The 19676-nt window shown below is 40.8% G+C and overlaps 2 protein-coding genes and 1 non-coding gene across 3 annotated transcripts; all 3 read right to left on the minus strand.

Annotated features, from left to right (window-relative positions):
- Positions 1–320: 320 nt before the first annotated feature.
- On the minus strand, positions 321–4634 carry LOC138033132 (uncharacterized; the record flags this gene model as incomplete). The annotated part of the gene is made up of 1 exon (XM_068880900.1): positions 321–4634. A coding segment is annotated over one exon (678 nt), but the record flags the coding sequence as incomplete, so codon positions are not given.
- Positions 4635–6263: 1629 nt separating this feature from the next.
- Positions 6264–6336, minus strand: Trnas-gga (transfer RNA serine (anticodon GGA)). Its single transcript has one exon. It is a non-coding gene; the product is annotated as a tRNA-Ser (tRNA).
- Positions 6337–8602: 2266 nt separating this feature from the next.
- Positions 8603–9124, minus strand: LOC138033141 (uncharacterized). Its single transcript, XM_068880911.1, has one exon. It carries the CDS (start codon positions 9122–9124, stop codon positions 8603–8605), a length of 522 nt encoding a protein of 173 aa, XP_068737012.1.
- Between the last annotated feature and the right edge of the window lie 10552 nt (positions 9125–19676).

Raw genomic sequence — 19676 nt, forward strand, 5'->3', positions numbered from 1 at the left:
TGTTTCTCGGCCATACTGGCGGGCTCTTGGCGTGCACCGCACATGCCCATGCAATCAATGATGGAACCACCCAGTGTCAAAATGGTACCAAAGATAACAATAATCTTTAAGTTTACAAAGCTACAGTTTTCAATGGTCTTGATGTCACTGCAGTTGTTAATTGGTACGGGTTCTTACTGATCTGTATTCCAATGACAACTGTCTCCAATCTGGATATATTCCTGCTTCACAACTGCACGAATAAGACGCCAGATAGCCTCAGCAAGGAAGGCAATGATAGCCTGACCAATACACACGATGACCAACAAGATGGAGATCACCAAGTAAAAGACCAGCACTGCTTTATTTCTTTTAACCCATGTTACTATTCCAAGTATGGTAATGACAAGAAGCCCATCTCCAGACCACAAGCCAGAACCTTCGGGTCCGCCTAGACTGAGGTAGAAAATCTAATTAGTGAGCAGTTTTTTAACAAAAGTTTCTTCTTCAAAAAGTACTTCGAAACTATGTAACTATTTTTAGAACATTAAGCTCGGTTACAACAGATTACATCAGGACGTTTAAGCCATTAGAAGTTTACATCTTTTGAGGCAACCCGTTGTCTGGAGGAGGAGAAGCCGCATAAACATTCCTGCATAAGCCTGCTCAGGTCCAGGGTATCCATTCTGGGTGGTTGTCACACCCGTTACGGGATATCCGGGCTGCTGTACCACGGTCATACTGGTGGGCTCTGGGCGTGCACAGCATAAAATAACAAACGTTTTTTTTGAAAATATTGACAACAAACAAAATGGCGGTTCTACACGGTTTTCTCTCAATTTCTCAATCACGTGTTATAGTACCAGCCTCCGCGCGGCTATGACTATAAAATAAGAACTGTAATCAAAGTTTCAAAAAAGAAAACATAGTTCATGATAGAAACTATGTAACTATTTTTAGAACATTAAGCTCGCTTACAACAGATTAGATCAAGACGGTTAAGCCATTAGAAGTTTACATCTTCTGGGGCAACCCGTTATCTGGAGGAAAAGCCGCAGAACTGGCTCCAACAGGCTGCTGTCCTGCATACGCCTACCCAGGTCCAGGGTATCCATGCTGAGTGGTTGTCACACCCGTTACGGGATATCCGGGCTGCTGTTTCTCGGCCATACTGGCGGGCTCTTGGCGTGCACCGCACATGCCCATGCAATCAATGATGGAACCACCCAGTGTCAAAATGGTACCAAAGATAACAATAATCTTTATGTTTACAAAGCTACAGTTTTCAATGGTCTTGATGTCACTGCAGTTGTTAATTGGTACGGGTTCTTACTGATCTGTATTCCAATGACAACTGTCTCCAATCTGGATATATTCCTGCTTCACAACTGCACGAATAAGACGCCAGATAGCCTCAGCAAGGAAGGCAATGATAGCCTGACCAATACACACGATGACCAACAAGATGAAGATCACCAAGTAAAAGACCAGCACTGCTTTATTTCTTTTAACCCATGTTACTATTCCAAGTATGGTAATGACAAGAAGCCCATCTCCAGACCACAAGCCAGAACCTTCGGGTCCGCCTAGACTGAGGTAGAAAATCTAATTAGTGAGCAGTTTTTTAACAAAAGTTTCTTCTTCAAAAAGTACTTCGAAACTATGTAACTATTTTTAGAACATTAAGCTCGGTTACAACAGATTACATCAGGACGTTTAAGCCATTAGAAGTTTACATCTTTTGAGGCAACCCGTTGTCTGGAGGAGGAGAAGCCGCATAAGCATTCCTGCATAAGCCTGCTCAGGTCCAGGGTATCCATTCTGGGTGGTTGTCACACCCGTTACGGGATATCCGGGCTGCTGTACCACGGTCATACTGGTGGGCTCTGGGCGTGCACAGCATAAAATAACAAACGTTTTTTTTGAAAATATTGACAACAAACAAAATGGCGGTTCTACACGGTTTTCTCTCAATTTCTCAATCACGTGTTATAGTACCAGCCTCCGCGCGGCTATGACTATAAAATAAGAACTGTAATCAAAGTTTCAAAAAAGAAAACATAGTTCATGATAGAAACTATGTAACTATTTTTAGAACATTAAGCTCGCTTACAACAGATTAGATCAAGACGGTTAAGCCATTAGAAGTTTACATCTTCTGGGGCAACCCGTTATCTGGAGGAAAAGCCGCAGAACTGGCTCCAACAGGCTGCTGTCCTGCATACGCCTACCCAGGTCCAGGGTATCCATGCTGAGTGGTTGTCACACCCGTTACGGGATATCCGGGCTGCTGTTTCTCGGCCATACTGGCGGGCTCTTGGCGTGCACCGCACATGCCCATGCAATCAATGATGGAACCACCCAGTGTCAAAATGGTACCAAAGATAACAATAATCTTTATGTTTACAAAGCTACAGTTTTCAATGGTCTTGATGTCACTGCAGTTGTTAATTGGTACGGGTTCTTACTGATCTGTATTCCAATGACAACTGTCTCCAATCTGGATATATTCCTGCTTCACAACTGCACGAATAAGACGCCAGATAGCCTCAGCAAGGAAGGCAATGATAGCCTGACCAATACACACGATGACCAACAAGATGGAGATCACCAAGTAAAAGACCAGCACTGCTTTATTTCTTTTAACCCATGTTACTATTCCAAGTATGGTAATGACAAGAAGCCCATCTCCAGACCACAAGCCAGAACCTTCGGGTCCGCCTAGACTGAGGTAGAAAATCTAATTAGTGAGCAGTTTTTTAACAAAAGTTTCTTCTTCAAAAAGTACTTCGAAACTATGTAACTATTTTTAGAACATTAAGCTCGGTTACAACAGATTACATCAGGACGTTTAAGCCATTAGAAGTTTACATCTTTTGAGGCAACCCGTTGTCTGGAGGAGGAGAAGCCGCATAAGCATTCCTGCATAAGCCTGCTCAGGTCCAGGGTATCCATTCTGGGTGGTTGTCACACCCGTTACGGGATATCCGGGCTGCTGTACCACGGTCATACTGGTGGGCTCTGGGCGTGCACAGCATAAAATAACAAACGTTTTTTTTGAAAATATTGACAACAAACAAAATGGCGGTTCTACACGGTTTTCTCTCAATTTCTCAATCACGTGTTATAGTACCAGCCTCCGCGCGGCTATGACTATAAAATAAGAACTGTAATCAAAGTTTCAAAAAAGAAAACATAGTTCATGATAGAAACTATGTAACTATTTTTAGAACATTAAGCTCGCTTACAACAGATTAGATCAAGACGGTTAAGCCATTAGAAGTTTACATCTTCTGGGGCAACCCGTTATCTGGAGGAAAAGCCGCAGAACTGGCTCCAACAGGCTGCTGTCCTGCATACGCCTACCCAGGTCCGGGGTATCCATGCTGAGTGGTTGTCACACCCGTTACGGGATATCCGGGCTGCTGTTTCTCGGCCATACTGGCGGGCTCTTGGCGTGCACCGCACATGCCCATGCAATCAATGATGGAACCACCCAGTGTCAAAATGGTACCAAAGATAACAATAATCTTTATGTTTACAAAGCTACAGTTTTCAATGGTCTTGATGTCACTGCAGTTGTTAATTGGTACGGGTTCTTACTGATCTGTATTCCAATGACAACTGTCTCCAATCTGGATATATTCCTGCTTCACAACTGCACGAATAAGACGCCAGATAGCCTCAGCAAGGAAGGCAATGATAGCCTGAACAATACACACGATGACCAACAAGATGGAGATCACCAAGTAAAAGACCAGCACTGCTTTATTTCTTTTAACCCATGTTACTATTCCAAGTATGGTAATGACAAGAAGCCCATCTCCAGACCACAAGCCAGAACCTTCGGGTCCGCCTAGACTGAGGTAGAAAATCTAATTAGTGAGCAGTTTTTTAACAAAAGTTTCTTCTTCAAAAAGTACTTCGAAACTATGTAACTATTTTTAGAACATTAAGCTCGGTTACAACAGATTACATCAGGACGTATAAGCCATTAGAAGTTTACATCTTTTGAGGCAACCCGTTGTCTGGAGGAGGAGAAGCCGCATAAACATTCCTGCATAAGCCTGCTCAGGTCCAGGGTATCCATTCTGGGTGGTTGTCACACCCGTTACGGGATATCCGGGCTGCTGTACCACGGTCATACTGGTGGGCTCTGGGCGTGCACAGCACGTGCCCATGAAATCAATGATGGAACCAGCCAGTGTCAAAACGGTACCAAAGCTTTTAATAATCATTATGGTCACACAGCGGCAGCTGTCAATGGTCTTGATGTCACTGCAGTTAACTGGTATGGGTTCTTGCTGATCTGTATTCCAGTGACAACTGTCTCCAATCTGGATACATTCCTGCTCCACAACCGCACGAATAAGACGACAGATAGCCCCAGCAAGGAAGGCAATGATAACCTGCCCAATACACACGATGACCCACAAGATGCAGATCTCCAAGTAAAAGACCAGCACTGCTTTATTTCTTTTAACCCATGTTACTATTCCAAGTATGGTAATGACAAGAAGCCCATCTCCAGACCACAAGCCAGAACCTTCGTGTCCGTCTAGACTGAGGTGGATAAATCCGCATATCAGCTCAAATAAGGGACATACACCAATAAAAATGGAAATGATTTCGGCGACTTTTGCTTGCTTGCGTAAGATTTATTGTGAAATAGTCTCAAAATAATACAAAATTAGGAATAAATCTGGAGCAAATAACTCAATAAAGCCTTTTCGGTTGTATTTACGAGTGTATGGGCTGGCTTTTGGCCTTTTTCTAAACTGAGCAATTCAAGTAATATAGGAAATATGCCTAGTTGCGATCATTGTGCGGTGTGGGGTTGTGACAACGATCGAAGGTACCCAGAGAAGCAAAAGATTCTCCCTCACGTTAAAATATTAAGATTTTACTTGCCCAGGAATAACAATGATGTTTTGTCGTGGGTTAGAGCCATAAATCGTGACCAATTCATGGTTTCGATGAGTACAAAGGTCTATTGAAATATATTTTTTACGAGGTTACAGAACCTCTGAATGTCCTACACCAACTTTATTCATACGAAAGTATGATTGTGGGAGTACTGAAACCTCAAACACCTGCTCCAAAGATCAGATCTACAGAGAACTAGTATATGAACATGACGCCATTTTGTATTGGTCGAAGTCATAGTGGAGCTTGACAAGTTTGCTTAGATCCATTGACTTTAATACATGTAGTTTCGATTGTAGTTCTACATGAAGATAGTAGTTTGACAGAAGAAAAGTTTTGTTTTTATGTAACAGCTGGGCATATCAAATATGAATTCCCCGTGTTATCTAAATCTATTGAAACAGAGTACAACTGCATGTACAGACTACATGTATTCTGTGGAAGAGGAGGAGTAAAACAGCTGCCTCGAGGCAGAAGGAGATTGAAATGGTTTGCTTAAGAAGAATCATCGTACTACATTAAAGCGATTGGACTCTCAGAGTTTGTAGGAAATAGTAGCGGCTCGAAAACCATTGGATTATTCTCATTCAAACAAGAACATAACCTCTGGATTTCCTCATGTTTCTCATCGCTTATTTCACCCCTCCAAAGAGCAATAGCTCTGTAGAATCAATTTCCATCTCCTCTGACAACGACCTCTCTCCTTTGAGCTGGTATATTTCCAGAAGCCATAATTCGTTTGCGCAAGACCGCTAACTAATAAGAAAACAGACTAAACACACTTAAATACAACTAAAGAGGTTTCATTGTGTTATTTCCTCCAGATTTGTACCTAATTTTGTAATATTTCGAGACATTTACGAGATGTCAATTTCACAATAAACCTTACGGATCTTCACGCGAGCAATGAGTAATACGAGAAAATTTTATGTCATTTTTAACGGTTATTCAAACAAAAACTGACACTTGCCACATATCAACATTGCCCAAATCGATTTCTGATAAATCTGTGTCGAAAAAATCGTTGGTGGCTCTCGAAAATCGTTTTGTGGACGTCGAAATAAGTTTCTGTCATACATTTTCTTACAGCAACTTGCAATGTTTGCCCCCGGGCGATCCCAGGACCCTTCGCGTACAAACAGGGATCCGCTTATCGGCAACTCATTCAATATCTGTGGAATTGGTAACTCAACACCTCAAGAGGAGCTATTAAAATCTCCTGACCTAGATCTTGATAAATGCTTACGAGCTTGTCGTGTCAGCGAGCTGTCAAAGGAATAAACAAATCAAGTGAAGCTATGATCTTCGCAGCTATGAACGCAATTTTTACAATTGCGTAGAGAAGCCTGAAAAATTCAGGACTTCAACGGGGTTTGAACCCGTGACCTCGCAATTCCGGTGCGACGCTCTAACCAACTGAGCTATGAAGCCACTGACGTTGGGAGCCGGTCATTTGTGGGTTCTAATGGTCCCGTGAGGCTTCTCTACGCAATTGTAAAAATTGCGTTCATAACTGCGAAGATCACAGCTTCACTTGATTTCATATCCGCAGTTCATATATCATTCATTCTCCTTCATTCCTAGCTTTAAAATATTTCATCTGTTCGGATTTCCTAGCTGAAAGTCTAGTGGGTCAAGGTAGCTGTGGATCTTTTTCACTGCAATGACAACAATTACCTTATTATGGTACATTACTACTCAGGGTTTTGGGAGGTAGATCCTCTAGACTCCACTGTGACCAGTCAGGTGATCTGAAATATTTGGTGATGTGGTGATGTCAGACAATGGCCCACAGTTTACCGCTGAAGAATTCGAGCATTTCAGCAAGCAATGGAAATTTGAACTGGTGAAATCCTCCCATCATTACCACAAGAGCAATGGCAAAGCCCAAAATGCCGTCAAAACGGCGAAACATCTGATGAAAAGGGCAGAGAGATGGAGCTGATATGTATCTGGCTTTGCTTGCTTACCAAAACACGCCCACCCAAGGCCTTGATAAAAGCCCTGTTCAAAGGTTAATGAGTCGCCGACCTTGCTGCCCACTACTCCGACCTTGTTACACCCCAAGGTAACGGAGGATCAACATGACAGATTGCTGGTTAACCAACGACGCCAGACCTACTACTACAATAGAGGAGCCAAGCAACTTCCTTGTTTAGAGGCTGGACATGTGGTGCGAATGTATCAAGAGACCCAGCAAACCCGAACTGCTGAAAGCAGCTGTCCAATCTAAAGTAGGACCAAGGTCCTACGAAGTATTCACGGATGACGACATACCGTCGAAACCGATTGCATCTCAGAAAATCCCCTGAGAAGTTCGCCCTGTTCAACAGCAAGGAAGAGTCACAGTCTCCCTCAGTGCTAGAATAGCCTAGGATTGAAGCCCCAGCAAAAAGCTCGCCGGTTATGAATCCTCCATTGCTTCCATTGGAGAAAGTGAGAAACAAGATAATTATATCGTTGAAGGAAGAGTTAGATCTCAATTTTTGTACGGAAGTCCAAAATCATTTGTTGGGGAAAGTGTTTTCACAGCTGCATTTCCGGCAGAATGGTATACCATTGTTTGTGATGAAGTTCACACTGTTGTCCACTGGTAAGAAACTTACAGCCTTAAGTGCTTGACTAATGTAAAGGCTTACGACAGTTTGTTACTGTGTTTCGAATTGTCTTTTCTAGTGTATACAGACATCCATCTTTGTAACCACTATTATACACTGCAGCTTAATACATTTATCAACAGTGTATTTTACAATGTGTAGTATGCAATAATTTAGACTGTGTGCACATTTTCCTGTAAAATATTGTTTTGACTGAAATCGTTCATTGTATTTTGAATTTTACAGCATTGGAAGTGTAGAATTACCTTGATTTAAAAGCAATCATTTTATATAGTGTGAGAAATATAATTGACAATGCTACAAGCAGTAATTAAGGTTGCAAAAACAGTTTTTTTTCCTAAAACTGATACTAATATCTTGTTCCTCTTACAGTAATGACTTATTGTAATGTTTAAAAATAGTAACCATTTTGAAGTTGGCAACGTTTCAATTATTGTGATATGTCAAGACATTAAGGGTTCTGCTTTAGAAGAAGCTGCTACTCAGCAGACCTGTGTATGGTTACCCAAGTACTATATGGATGCATTCCTAAGTCTTCTGAGCTAAATCACTACTGGAATTTGTATAATAAATTATTGTTGCTTTACAGGTACAAACCCATTGCATCATAAGCGAAAATAGAAAAAATAATTAACATCCCGCCAGTATTTCATATACTTGTTGGCGTCCCATTTTCAAATAAAAAATGGGTTTGGTTTTTTGGTTGCTTACAAATAACAGTGAAATATTAGAGTTAACCAAAGAGGCCCAAAGTGAGCATTTAGATTCTCCCTCCAAAAAGCCTTGTATTCCTGTTTATATTCATGACTCGTACACAAGGATGGGTGTGCAGCTCGAACTATGAGCCTGAGTGTTTAATGCTGTCCGAGTATCGTTACAAAGCTCAGGTAAGATACTAGTTACAAGGTAAACATAAAACAAGAACCACTCAGGCTAAAGCATGTGCAACCGCCTGATACGCAAACCCAAAAACCCAGTGGGAAAATAGGAACGTATTCCACAACCAAATGCAGGCGCACTAACCTCTGGGGGCTAGAGGTAATATAAGATTTCAAGACATACAAAGTGATCTAAAATAGCTAGAATTTGAATGTTCGAGAGCTGAGATGAATACACTTGGAAACTACATCCTTAACAGCTTGTCTTCCTTTGATTATCCAGAATTGTGATCGGATTTCAGTAAGAGTTTCTCCAACTCCATTGTGATTCACGTTTTCGTGGGACTGCATGATCACAAGCTTAGTGAAATTCTGCTTTCTAGATAACAGAATGGGATGTTTTGTTGAGTACGGAAGTGAAGAGTTCTGAATTCTTCCCTTGCATCGCAGAAGTCCATTGGCATCCTTAAAGACTCCTAACTGGTCCCAAGTCGAACTTGATTTCTCCTTTTCTTCAAGTTTGGCTTGAACGTCTTTGTACCAGATATTCGTAGCAATATTCTGATCCTCCATACTGATGTCAGTTGTTTTTATCTTCCTGTTGAGCCTCTGGATGAATTTCAGCTCAAGAGCGGTTACTCTGACAAGTTTACTGAGACTACTAAATCTCTCTGGACAGATGATTTCTGTAATGTTCTGAAAGCACTGCACGGATACTGTCATAACATTTGAAATATAGGTTTCCTTCTCAATTCCTTTGTTACTTCTTCCGCTGGGACTGTACTGTCACCAATTGGATTATCAGGTAGGCTTGGCCACTGAACTTCTCCTTCTTTGAGAAATGGAGCTCCCTTCCACCAGAGATCACTGTGGGCGAGAACAAAACTCTTAGACCCTCGCGACGCTATGTCAGCAGGATTGGACTCAGACGAGCAATGTCTCCAGTGATCCTTACTCCACAGACTTCGAGTCTTCTGAACTCGATACCGTACAAACAGCTTGTTGAAATGTTTAAACTCTCTAATGATCCACCACCACTCGATCTGAGAGTCAGTCCAATTGAAAACAGCGTCTATCGTCATAGTGCAGGTCAATGCCTCATGCACGGCTGTCATCAAATTCGCAAGTGTCAAGGCGGCCATCAACTCCAGTCGAGGGATTGATTCATCGATCAAGGGAGCAACTCTTTTTTTGGAGGCTAGAAGGCAAACAGAACTGGTTCCAGAGGTTGTCAACCTGATGTAGACATTTGCTCCATACGCAGAGTTGCAAGCATCTGCGAACCCATGCGTTGATTAGTTGTGATGTCTTCGACTTGAACATCACCCAGGATGCAACGAGGCACTACAATGCTTGAGACTTCCCCCATGTCTTGTAGTAACTCCTTCCAGCGCGACGCGAGACCTTCCGGCAAGGCTTCATCCCAACCAAGTTTTAAGTGACAAATTTCTTGGAACATGCACTTTAGGGGTAAGATAACTGGTGACAGCAAGCCAAATGGATCATAGAATCGAGCAGTACTGCTCAATAATGTCCGCTTAGTGAAAGTTTCCCCTAAGGCTAGTCTAGAAAAGGCAGCAAGATCAAACTCGAAATTATCTTTCATCGGATCCCATTGAACTCCCATTATTTTGAAAACGGTTTCTTCGCTCACAGTGTTGTTTGAATTTGACACTGTCCAATCTTCTTCCTCAATGTTAGGCTCGGTCAATGTAGGAGTGGCCTTACAAGACAGCTCCGGTTCCCAAGACAAAGATTCTTCTGCTCTTTGGATCATTTCAGTTAACTCTTCACTGTTCGATGCCCACTTTTTCAAATTAAAACCTCCTTCTCTGAACCGCAACTTCAACTAGTGGTAAAGTTCAAAACACTTCATTACCGAGTTCTCTCCAGAAACAAAGTCATCAACATACAAAGCTTTTACTAGAGCAACCACAAATTCAGGATCAATGTTCTCATACCTTGCTAAGTAGTTCCTCAATGTTACATTCAAAATAATGGGGAGCAAACTAGACCAAAACAAGACGAGTGAATCTCAGTGTGATCACTTCTGGATTCGGGGAGTTGATGTCATCTACCCATAGGAACCTTAACAAGTTTCTCTCTGCTGGATTGATTTCAATGTTCAAGAATGCTTTTCCTAAATCACCAATCAAAACCCCTTTATAAAGACGAAATCTCAGTAAGACATCAAAGATCAGGGGAGTTAAGGCTGGACCTGGTAGAAGGCAATCATTCAAACTTGGCTCATAGCGGGATTTAGCACTGGCGTCATAAACCACACTTTTTTTAGTAGTGGTTCTGTTTTCTTTCACTACTTCTTTATGAGGAATGTAATGTGCAGTTCCAGGAAGGGTATCTAAATCATGACTCTTGTCAATCAATTCAACAACACCAGCATTTAATTGTTCCTTGATGACACTGTCATATTGTTGTAGCAATTCTGGCTTGGACCTTACTCTTTGAAATGAAGAAACAAGGCGATTCTGTGCCAACAAGTAATTGTCTGGAATAATCGGGTGTTCAGTCTTGAAGGGAAGAGGCACTTCATAACGGGTTCCATTGAACTTCACTTTGGTAAGATAGTCTTCAAGAAAATCTCCCTCTCTATCCTTTACTCCAAGAGTGTCATAGTCCCAAAACTTACTTAGCTCCTCTTTCCGGTAAGAAATCATCTGAAACTAAGTTCTCTTCAATGACTTGACATTCAGTTTTCATAACATGGGAAACGTTAACAGTTGATAACTGTGAATTCGCACTTGCCGCATTCACAGGACCACTCAATACATATCCTAATCTTGTGCGAATTGCCACTGGTCCATGGAGCTCCCCCCTTACCACGTGATTCTGAACCATAGACCAGTAATGATCGGCTCCAATCATGACATCGATTTCTAGATCCTCGTCACCTCGTGAGTGATCAGCCAGAGGTAAGCCTTGCAGATGTGGGTAACACTGCTGTACAATTTCAATGGTCTGGTTTGTGATGGGACAACAGATCAACTCAACTTCATAGGCATTCATGAACACTGTCAAATTGTCTTGACATTCCAATGCAAACTGAACGATGCTACATTGTTCCAATGAGGGTTCATTGTTTCCAAAAGTATGTATGAGAACTGTATCGCTTCCAATTGGTGGTAAGCTCAATTTGCTCCTTAACCGTGCGCTTATATATAAGACTTTTGGGAACATGAATCAAAAAGGATTCTCACATTGCAAGAGTTTCCTCCATGAGGACTTCTGACGTTAGCTCTGGCCGTTTGTAACAAGATCAACATCTTGATTAAAATACAAGTTTGTACTCACAGTTTGTTCTCGATTGCTGTCTCTAGTCCTTCTGGTCATGATTGGATACTCTGGATAGCGTTGAACGCTGCACAAAGACACGTGATGTTTCCCACTACAACGATGACACCTTGTTTGACAATCTTGACTCACATGACCGCTCCTCAGACAACCAAAATATTTTCCCTTTTGACGTAGAATTTTCTTTCTGGATTCTGGATCGGTAACAACAGAACATTTGATAGTTGGATGAGGTCCATTGCAGAAACTGCACCATTTATCCCTAGATAGCGGTGGTTTTTCGTTTTTTGCAAACAGGGTTGATGATGTAGGGGGTCTCTTGTTTTAACCTGTGCGAATTCCAAAACCAAACTCTCGTTTTTCTTTTAACTTTGTTTGCTCGGTTACCGTTCCCAAAGCACATCTTTCTCGAATTTTTAATTCCTCCGTGGAAGACTTGATGATTGTATCAAGGTCCCAATCTTCAGATGTACCGCGACTCAAGATGAGGTGTAACTCTTGTGGGATCTTTCCCATAATTACAGCTGTCAAAAATGTTCCATATGTCTCATATGTCTCGAAATACCGATTCCTTTTAGACTTCTAACTGCCGCCGCCGTTCGATCCAAAAGCTGGCGCAATTGCTTTAAGTCGCTCCCGTCGCTTACTTTTGGAAGCTGCATGAGCAATTCGATGTGTTTCGACATAATGACTTGTTTATTTCCGAAGCACCTGTCTAGAGGTTGGACCGCGTGTTTGTAATTCGAGCTTGTCAATGCTAAACCAGAAATTATCTGGGCTACAGAACCTTCAAGGAGCGACTTTAGATACTAAAATTTTTCCACGTCGCTTAAGGTGGTGTTTTAAATTTGTGGATGGCCGATTCAAACGATTCCCAGAAGGGATGCCAGTTGATTGGGTTGCCTGAAAATTTTCTCAATTCCAGTTTGCACAACTTTGCGTGGGTCGGAATTGTAGACGCGTTTGATTGTGTTCCTGCCTGAATACTCGAGTTAGAGTTTTGCGGGCCCAATGTCGTTCCTTGTTTCTCCTGACCCTTTCCAGTATTTACCTCAGCTTCTATTGCTGTTCCTAGGTCGACTATGCAGGCTTGAATAGCGTTGGCGAAGTCACGGCTATTACTCACGTCTTCTAATATATATTCGTTTCGTCTACCAAATCGATAATTTCACTGTCCAATATTTTGAGCTCCGACAATTTATCCAGAAGGGTACATCGCAAGGATTTGAGCTTATTCAAAACGGTAGGATCTCCCCGTTTACCGATTTCTTCCTTTGCCACGAGGATTGTTTTCCTAACAAATGCGCGATGACTTTCGTGGACCATGGATTTCTTCTTCAGCCGTTTCTTGTGTTCCGATGACATGTTTACACGAGGTTAATTTCACTTTTTCACTCTTCCAATTCTTCACTCCTTCACTCCCGGGTCTCGGCACCAAATATTTTAATGATCCAAACTCTTTAATGATAGATGACTTCCTTTTAGAATACAAGTCCTGATAGAGAGAATTTCCTAAGATTCCGAGATATAATTCCGCCGTACACAAGATATAATACAGCCAAAAAACAAGATGTCTCCTGTCACATGTCAATCAAACTAAATCGCTCGTGTACACTAGTTTCCACTTTTCATCAGACCTTAAACGTTCATCTGCTGAGTCGTTATAGATCTAATGAAAGCCTTTGATACCGTGGATAATTCAATCATACTCCAGAAATTTAATCACTGTGGTATAAGGGGATGTGCCATTAATAATTGGTTTTCCTCATATCTCCTTGACCGTTCACAGGTTACTGACTTGAACTTAAAACAATCTGTGACTAATGAATTTCTTATAGAGTTCCTCAAGGCTCTGTATTGGGATGATATTTTTAATTCCTCATAGAAGCTATCATTCTTTCTCTTTCGTTTTATGCTAATGACCACATTAGCTGTAAAAAACTCCTCCTATTCTAATTTAAAATGTCACTGCTGACCAATTATATTTTCTCTTTATATAGTTTCCAATCTTTTACTAGCTCTAAATATAGTTTTGTATTTCCTAACGGAACATTGCTTCGGAAAATGAATGTTGTAGCATTCGAAACGCCAAGCTATTAAGATGCATTTTTCTATGTTTGTTACCGCTGTGTGTTGTATTTGATCAAACTTGAATGGCCAAAGAACAAGAATATCTACGAACTACTTAAGAGAACGGTGTTATAATAAGCTCGATAATGTAACAGCGGCAATGACAAATGAGCGCGGGGAAGCATGCGTCGCACATTTAACATAAATGATAACAAAGACGGTATCTACAACGTTAGCCATTCGCCCGAAGTTGAAGGTAAATGCAATTTGTCAGTTACGGTTAACAGGGAGCATGTTCGCGGAAGCCCTTTTGTGACTGTAGTTAAGACAGTTCATGTCAAACATGATCTTTTATCTTTTGGAAAACGAGGCTCGGGTGTTGGGATGTTTGATTATCCTCAGGGTTTTGGTTGTGAATAGCAGTGACATCCAAGCACAAAGTTCAATCTTAAATAGTAAGGACAATTTTGCGAGATCCTTTGGCAGAAAAGGCAGCAATCTAGGAGAATTTAATGATCCTTTTGGGGTAGCATTAGATAAAGATGGAAATGTCTTAGTAGCAGACAGATGTAACCATCGTAACCATCGCATTCAAATCTTGACTGGGGAGGGGAGGTACATCAGCATGTTTGGGATAACCATCTCCAGTTTCCTTGGGGTTTATCATAGGATTGCAATGGTAATACTATCGTTGCTGATTCGCGTAGCAGGTTCATCAAGATCTTTTCCACTACTGGCAAGAAAAAAAAGATAGGTGAGCCTGGATTTCTAAATTGTCCGTTCACTGTGTTGAGTGGCGCGACGATCTTATTGTTTCAGACAAAAAAGTTCATTGTATCAAAGTATTTACTAAGGAAGGGGAGTATCAGGACCAGTTGGGCAAGCAAGGGAAAGGCGATGGGGAGTTGGATGTCCCCATTTTTTTATCAGTAACAAGATCAGGCCCCGTTATTGTCTGTGATCAACTCAATCACATATACAGTGCAGGTGTTTAAACTGCCGAATGGTACGATTGTTGGTAAGTTTTGCACAAAGGGCAACAACTTAGGAGAGTTCGTTTCAGTTGCAAAATTCTGAGTGATGGTCAAATTGTTGTGGTGGACACTGGGAATCATCGCATTCAAATATTTAAAAGGAGGGTCTCTGATCAGATCGAAGTAATAAATGTTCAATTATCTTCGATTTGTGGAACAAGACAACCGCAAGGTTTTCACGCTCATATAACTAGTTACTAATTATTTAAAAGCTTTTCTTGTTGTATCTATTACAAGCGAATTATTTTGCACTACACATGCGAGTTAACAACATGTTTCTTCTGGAAAGAAAATCGTGTATTGTAAAATAAACGAAATTGAAACATATATGTCTCTACTTTTACATTTTTTGGAGGTGGGAAGATGTTTAGTGTGAGTCTCTTGTTGGAAGCAAATTGATGCCGGTTTATTCCAAAGCCTGTAATGTTACCGTCATCCTTCGACCACACCCTCAAGAAAAGACACGCTAATTCAAAAATAGTGTTCTTGAGAAATCAGCTGCTCCCTACTACCAGGTTGATTTTCATTTTTACCTCAGAAATTCTTACTGCGCAGTCTGGGGTCAACTTTTGAAAAAAAAAACATCTCTTTAACGTCGACACCTACGTTACGGCCTTGGTCATTTTAATGATTTTCCTGCAAAGCCAAGCTCGCACAGGAGCCTGCCTAGCTGATTACCACGCTTTTGTATTCATTCTTACCCCTCAGAGTGCAAAATTAAAGGTCTAATGATACAAACGTCTAATTACTCAGTTCGGGTTGTCTAACTTGAATAAAAAGTAAAGTAAAGTGGTGCATTTATATAGCGCGCTTGTCACTAACGTCTCAAGGGCGCTTTACAATGATCAATTTACCCCCAGCGGACTGGAAGCAGAGCGGAGGGGTTGGCGCAGTGGTAAGATCTCTGCCTTCCAACCCTAAGGTCCCGGGTTCCATTCCCGGTTCTGCCGAGACTGGAATATTTGGCGACCTTCTTTCCCGCTAAAGTTCACTCAGCTTTCTATCCTTCCGAGGTCGGTGAAATGAGCACCAGCATGTATATAGTGTGCAGTTCTCACGTGAAACGGCTAAAAATAACAACTGAATGGTTTAAGATATTTCTTCACACAATTCCATGGTTACGCCTGAGATATTCTTGTAAAATCTTGAATTTGGTAAACGTTGTAATCTGTTTCAACCAAGAAGAGTTCAAAGAAAATTTAACTGTGCACTGTCAAAATTCCACTTGTTTTGATCTTCCGTTTTTCTTTTTTTCTTCATGCTTAGTATTACCAGGTAATCACATGATTTCTGGTGTAATTTCGTAAATTACACCAGAAATTTTTCAGACTACAAATTGCACTCGGCCGACGGGATTGTGCAATTATGTTAGCCCAAGAAATTTACTCCCGCTTATTTATAATAGGCACGCATTGCGTACATGTGGTGGTTGCAATATCTTGGTACAGTGCTTTAACTGAGCTGCGCTTTTATCTCCAGGAGATTCAAGTTGTTTTGCGTAATATTTAGCTGTAATAGTGCACGATATTGTTTAATTATTGTGCCATGGTAGATGTGTTAGGTAAAGAGCCCCCTGAGAAGACATGTGGTTACTAGTAAAATACTAAACCCAGAAAGATTGAAGAAAATAAAAGGGAATCGAGAAACATTGCCTTCTAAGTTCCCTTCAACTACGTGTTCACAGCAAGTTTAATTATGCGTGTACTCTGAGCGTCTGACAGCTTTCCACAGAAAAAATTCACTGAAGTTAGTCCTTATCTGGCGGGGTTAGTATCTGGATGGGAGACCTGAAAATATTCGACTTTCTGTCACAAACATAGTTTAAAAATTCTAACTGACTTAAGTTTAAAAATTCTATTTTAACGCTCAAAAATGGCATACTATGCAAGATACAGATTTTTCTAGCCTGCTTTATGCAAAACCAATATTGATGCAAAAGCAAATAAATATTGATACACAGTTTTTAGGAAGAGCATGCATTAGGAAGTTAAAGGAAGTGTTGATCGAGAATAAAATAAAAATTGCCATCAGCAACAAAATTTGCGACATGTAAACAACATAAATTTTGAGCCGCTAATATAAAAAGTTACCATCAGCGAAAACCATTTTGGGAGATTTTTGCCATGTTCAATTTTTCTATTGTACTTTTGGCTGCACAAGTAAATCGAAAACTGATATCGATTTCAATGGCCTCCTGTGATCAAGTTGCCTTAGGTGTTCCAAACAACTCATGAAACGAAGGATACATCTGTGACAAAATGACGGCAAGATCTACACACTGGATTTTTGTTAGTAGTTTGTTAGTGCTAGAAGGTTCGACAAGAAATGTGCAAATTCAACACAAAGATTATAATCGTGCAACTCTTGATGTTGACCATTGTTCCTGCAAAGTCAGAAGTTCACGCTCCTAGACGAGGTTATTTATCACCAGGTAATTCCATCGTTTTTGAAATAGACGCTGCTTTATTATTCACCAGCGTTACAAATTCTTCCCGTTTGGGGGGATAATTTATTGAAATTGAAGCACACTTCCAACGGACTTGTTTATTTGGCTGACTTATGCACGTGCTGCGGGCCTATTTGCCGCAACGGACTTACACCCTTACACTCACTCACTCACTCACTCACTCACCCACTCTTACAACCCGGTGACATTGTGTGTAGTGCACTTATACCGCAAAAAGTGAACAATTAACAGCAGTTTATGACCGCGAATTCAGTTCTTGCTCAGACTCAAGCAAACTTGCGTGAAATGTTATCTAAATCTGGTTATAAATAGTCAAGGCTGTGAAAAGGAAGCTTTATGTAACCAAGGACGACAATAGCGGCTAGACAATAGGTTTAATGAACAAAATCAATAGCTCTCCACGTCCCGCACGTGCTTTTTACGTTTTGGTTCATTTCTTTGCCGTTCTCGTTTTGACAGAGACGTGACACGACTAAATTGGAGGTTAGCCGTACTTTATTGTCGTGGTGACTTTCTCGCTTTTTGTGTGGTTATTTGCCTGATTGAATGCGATTTAAGTGACTTCTCAAATTCCCGGGTTGTCACTTGTACCTATATAAAGGAAAGGCTGGCAACTAACTTCTAGCTTACCTCACATCTTGCCGATAAAATCACACTTCTCCGGCATCAGTCACGGTCAAACTCCGGCGATGGCCACACAAGTTTCAAGGTCCAGCAAGCATCCATTGCTGAGAAACAGCGAAAAATATTCAAATATTCAAAATCCTTCGAGGTTTGCTTACAACGAATTTTGACACGGCTGGACGGCCTTTCCTTTATTTAGATACAAGCAGTTAGCATCTAACTCTGGTACAAGCGGCAACCGGGGATTCTGAGAAGTTGCGTAAATCAAATTCAATCAGGCAAACAACCACACAAAAAGGGAGAAAGTCACCACGGCTTTTTTATTGAGAACTTTTGCGTGTATATATTTTTTTCAGTTTGTTAGCGAGATTCTCATGCAAATCCTTATAATTTTTTACCCTCCGAGTCTGGGACGCCTGTGTTCATAACAGCCGTAGCCGTCGACGTTATCCATGCTTAAGCTCCTTAATCGGAATCTTATTTCTTGCAATCTGGAATCTGGACTTGCAATTCGGACGATCTTTATGGTTCTCAAGTGTTTCCATCGTTTGTTTCTCATCATTCTTGTGTGAACCAGATATAGCTCGGAAGATAAAAACCAAAGCATGTAAGTTTCCACATGGGTTAAAACTGTGGAACTGAGAAATTACAACTAATGAAATAAAAGAGAAAGAAAGCTCAGGGTTGACAGAATATACCTCACAAGTGAATAGTGCTTTCGCGTATTCTGATTGGCTAGCTTGCAGGTGAAAGAGGTGCATATTTTACCTCCACTTCGGTGACTGAAATTGTTAATTACATACAACCTGCGAATCAGTGAGCAGAGTGAGATTAGAAACCATAGCAAGGTGCAGGAACTACAAACTGACAATTTACGTAACATTAACTTTATTTAATTAGTTGCAGTACTGTCTGCTTGATTCAGAAAACAGGCTGTCGTTTCATAACAACAGTTCTATTACGAGGGGCTCAATGGGGTTATTAGCTGTAAACTGAAATGGTACAAAAATTTAGCCGCTGGGCGTAAAAACAAAAAAAACAAATTTTAACCGTCAGCCGTAAAAGAATGGTATCGTTCTCTTCAAAGGAATTTTGGCTGCGCAATTCGTCTTTGTCATACAATAGAATGAATACAATATCGTATGTTTTCACACCCTCCACTTCATTGTTAAAGCTCTGAAAGCTGTAAGTTTCTGTCAGAGGTAATCAACCGACACTGAACAATTTAAAATCCATGCAGTCGTAAAGGCTCTATGCTCTGTTGTAACTTTTTTTTAGTCTATCAAAAATGAATGTAAAACGAACAACAACTTCTATTAGTGAGATGGATTTTCCTCATGTTTGCATTTCATTTAACGATTCAAATTTGCAACCCTCAATTATGTAGTCATCTTCAGGCCAGAATTTTATCTTTTACGGCAAGGTAAAAGTGGATTTTAGCAATGATCGACAAAGAAAAACACTTTTAAAATGCGTCCCAAAACAAGCACTGAATCTGCAAATTTGGACCTCAAAAGGACACTTTTTTGGGACGCGTTTTATTTAAAAACTAGACAAAATGATACAAAACAAGAACAACATGTGCGTACCTCAAGATTTGAAGTATGATTTATAAGGAAAGGAAAGGAAAGGAAAGGAAAGAAAAGGAACTTTAGTGTCTAGTGGGACACTGTAAACTGAGTCAAATGTTCGTCAAATGTTGGTTTTTAAAACCCCATTCGAGTCGCCATAAACCCGGGGCACAAAGAAAGGCAAAAACATTATTAGGAAC

The sequence above is a fragment of the Montipora capricornis genome, chromosome 2 (assembly GCF_036669925.1).
Source record: "Montipora capricornis isolate CH-2021 chromosome 2, ASM3666992v2, whole genome shotgun sequence".
NCBI lineage: Eukaryota > Metazoa > Cnidaria > Anthozoa > Scleractinia > Acroporidae > Montipora > Montipora capricornis.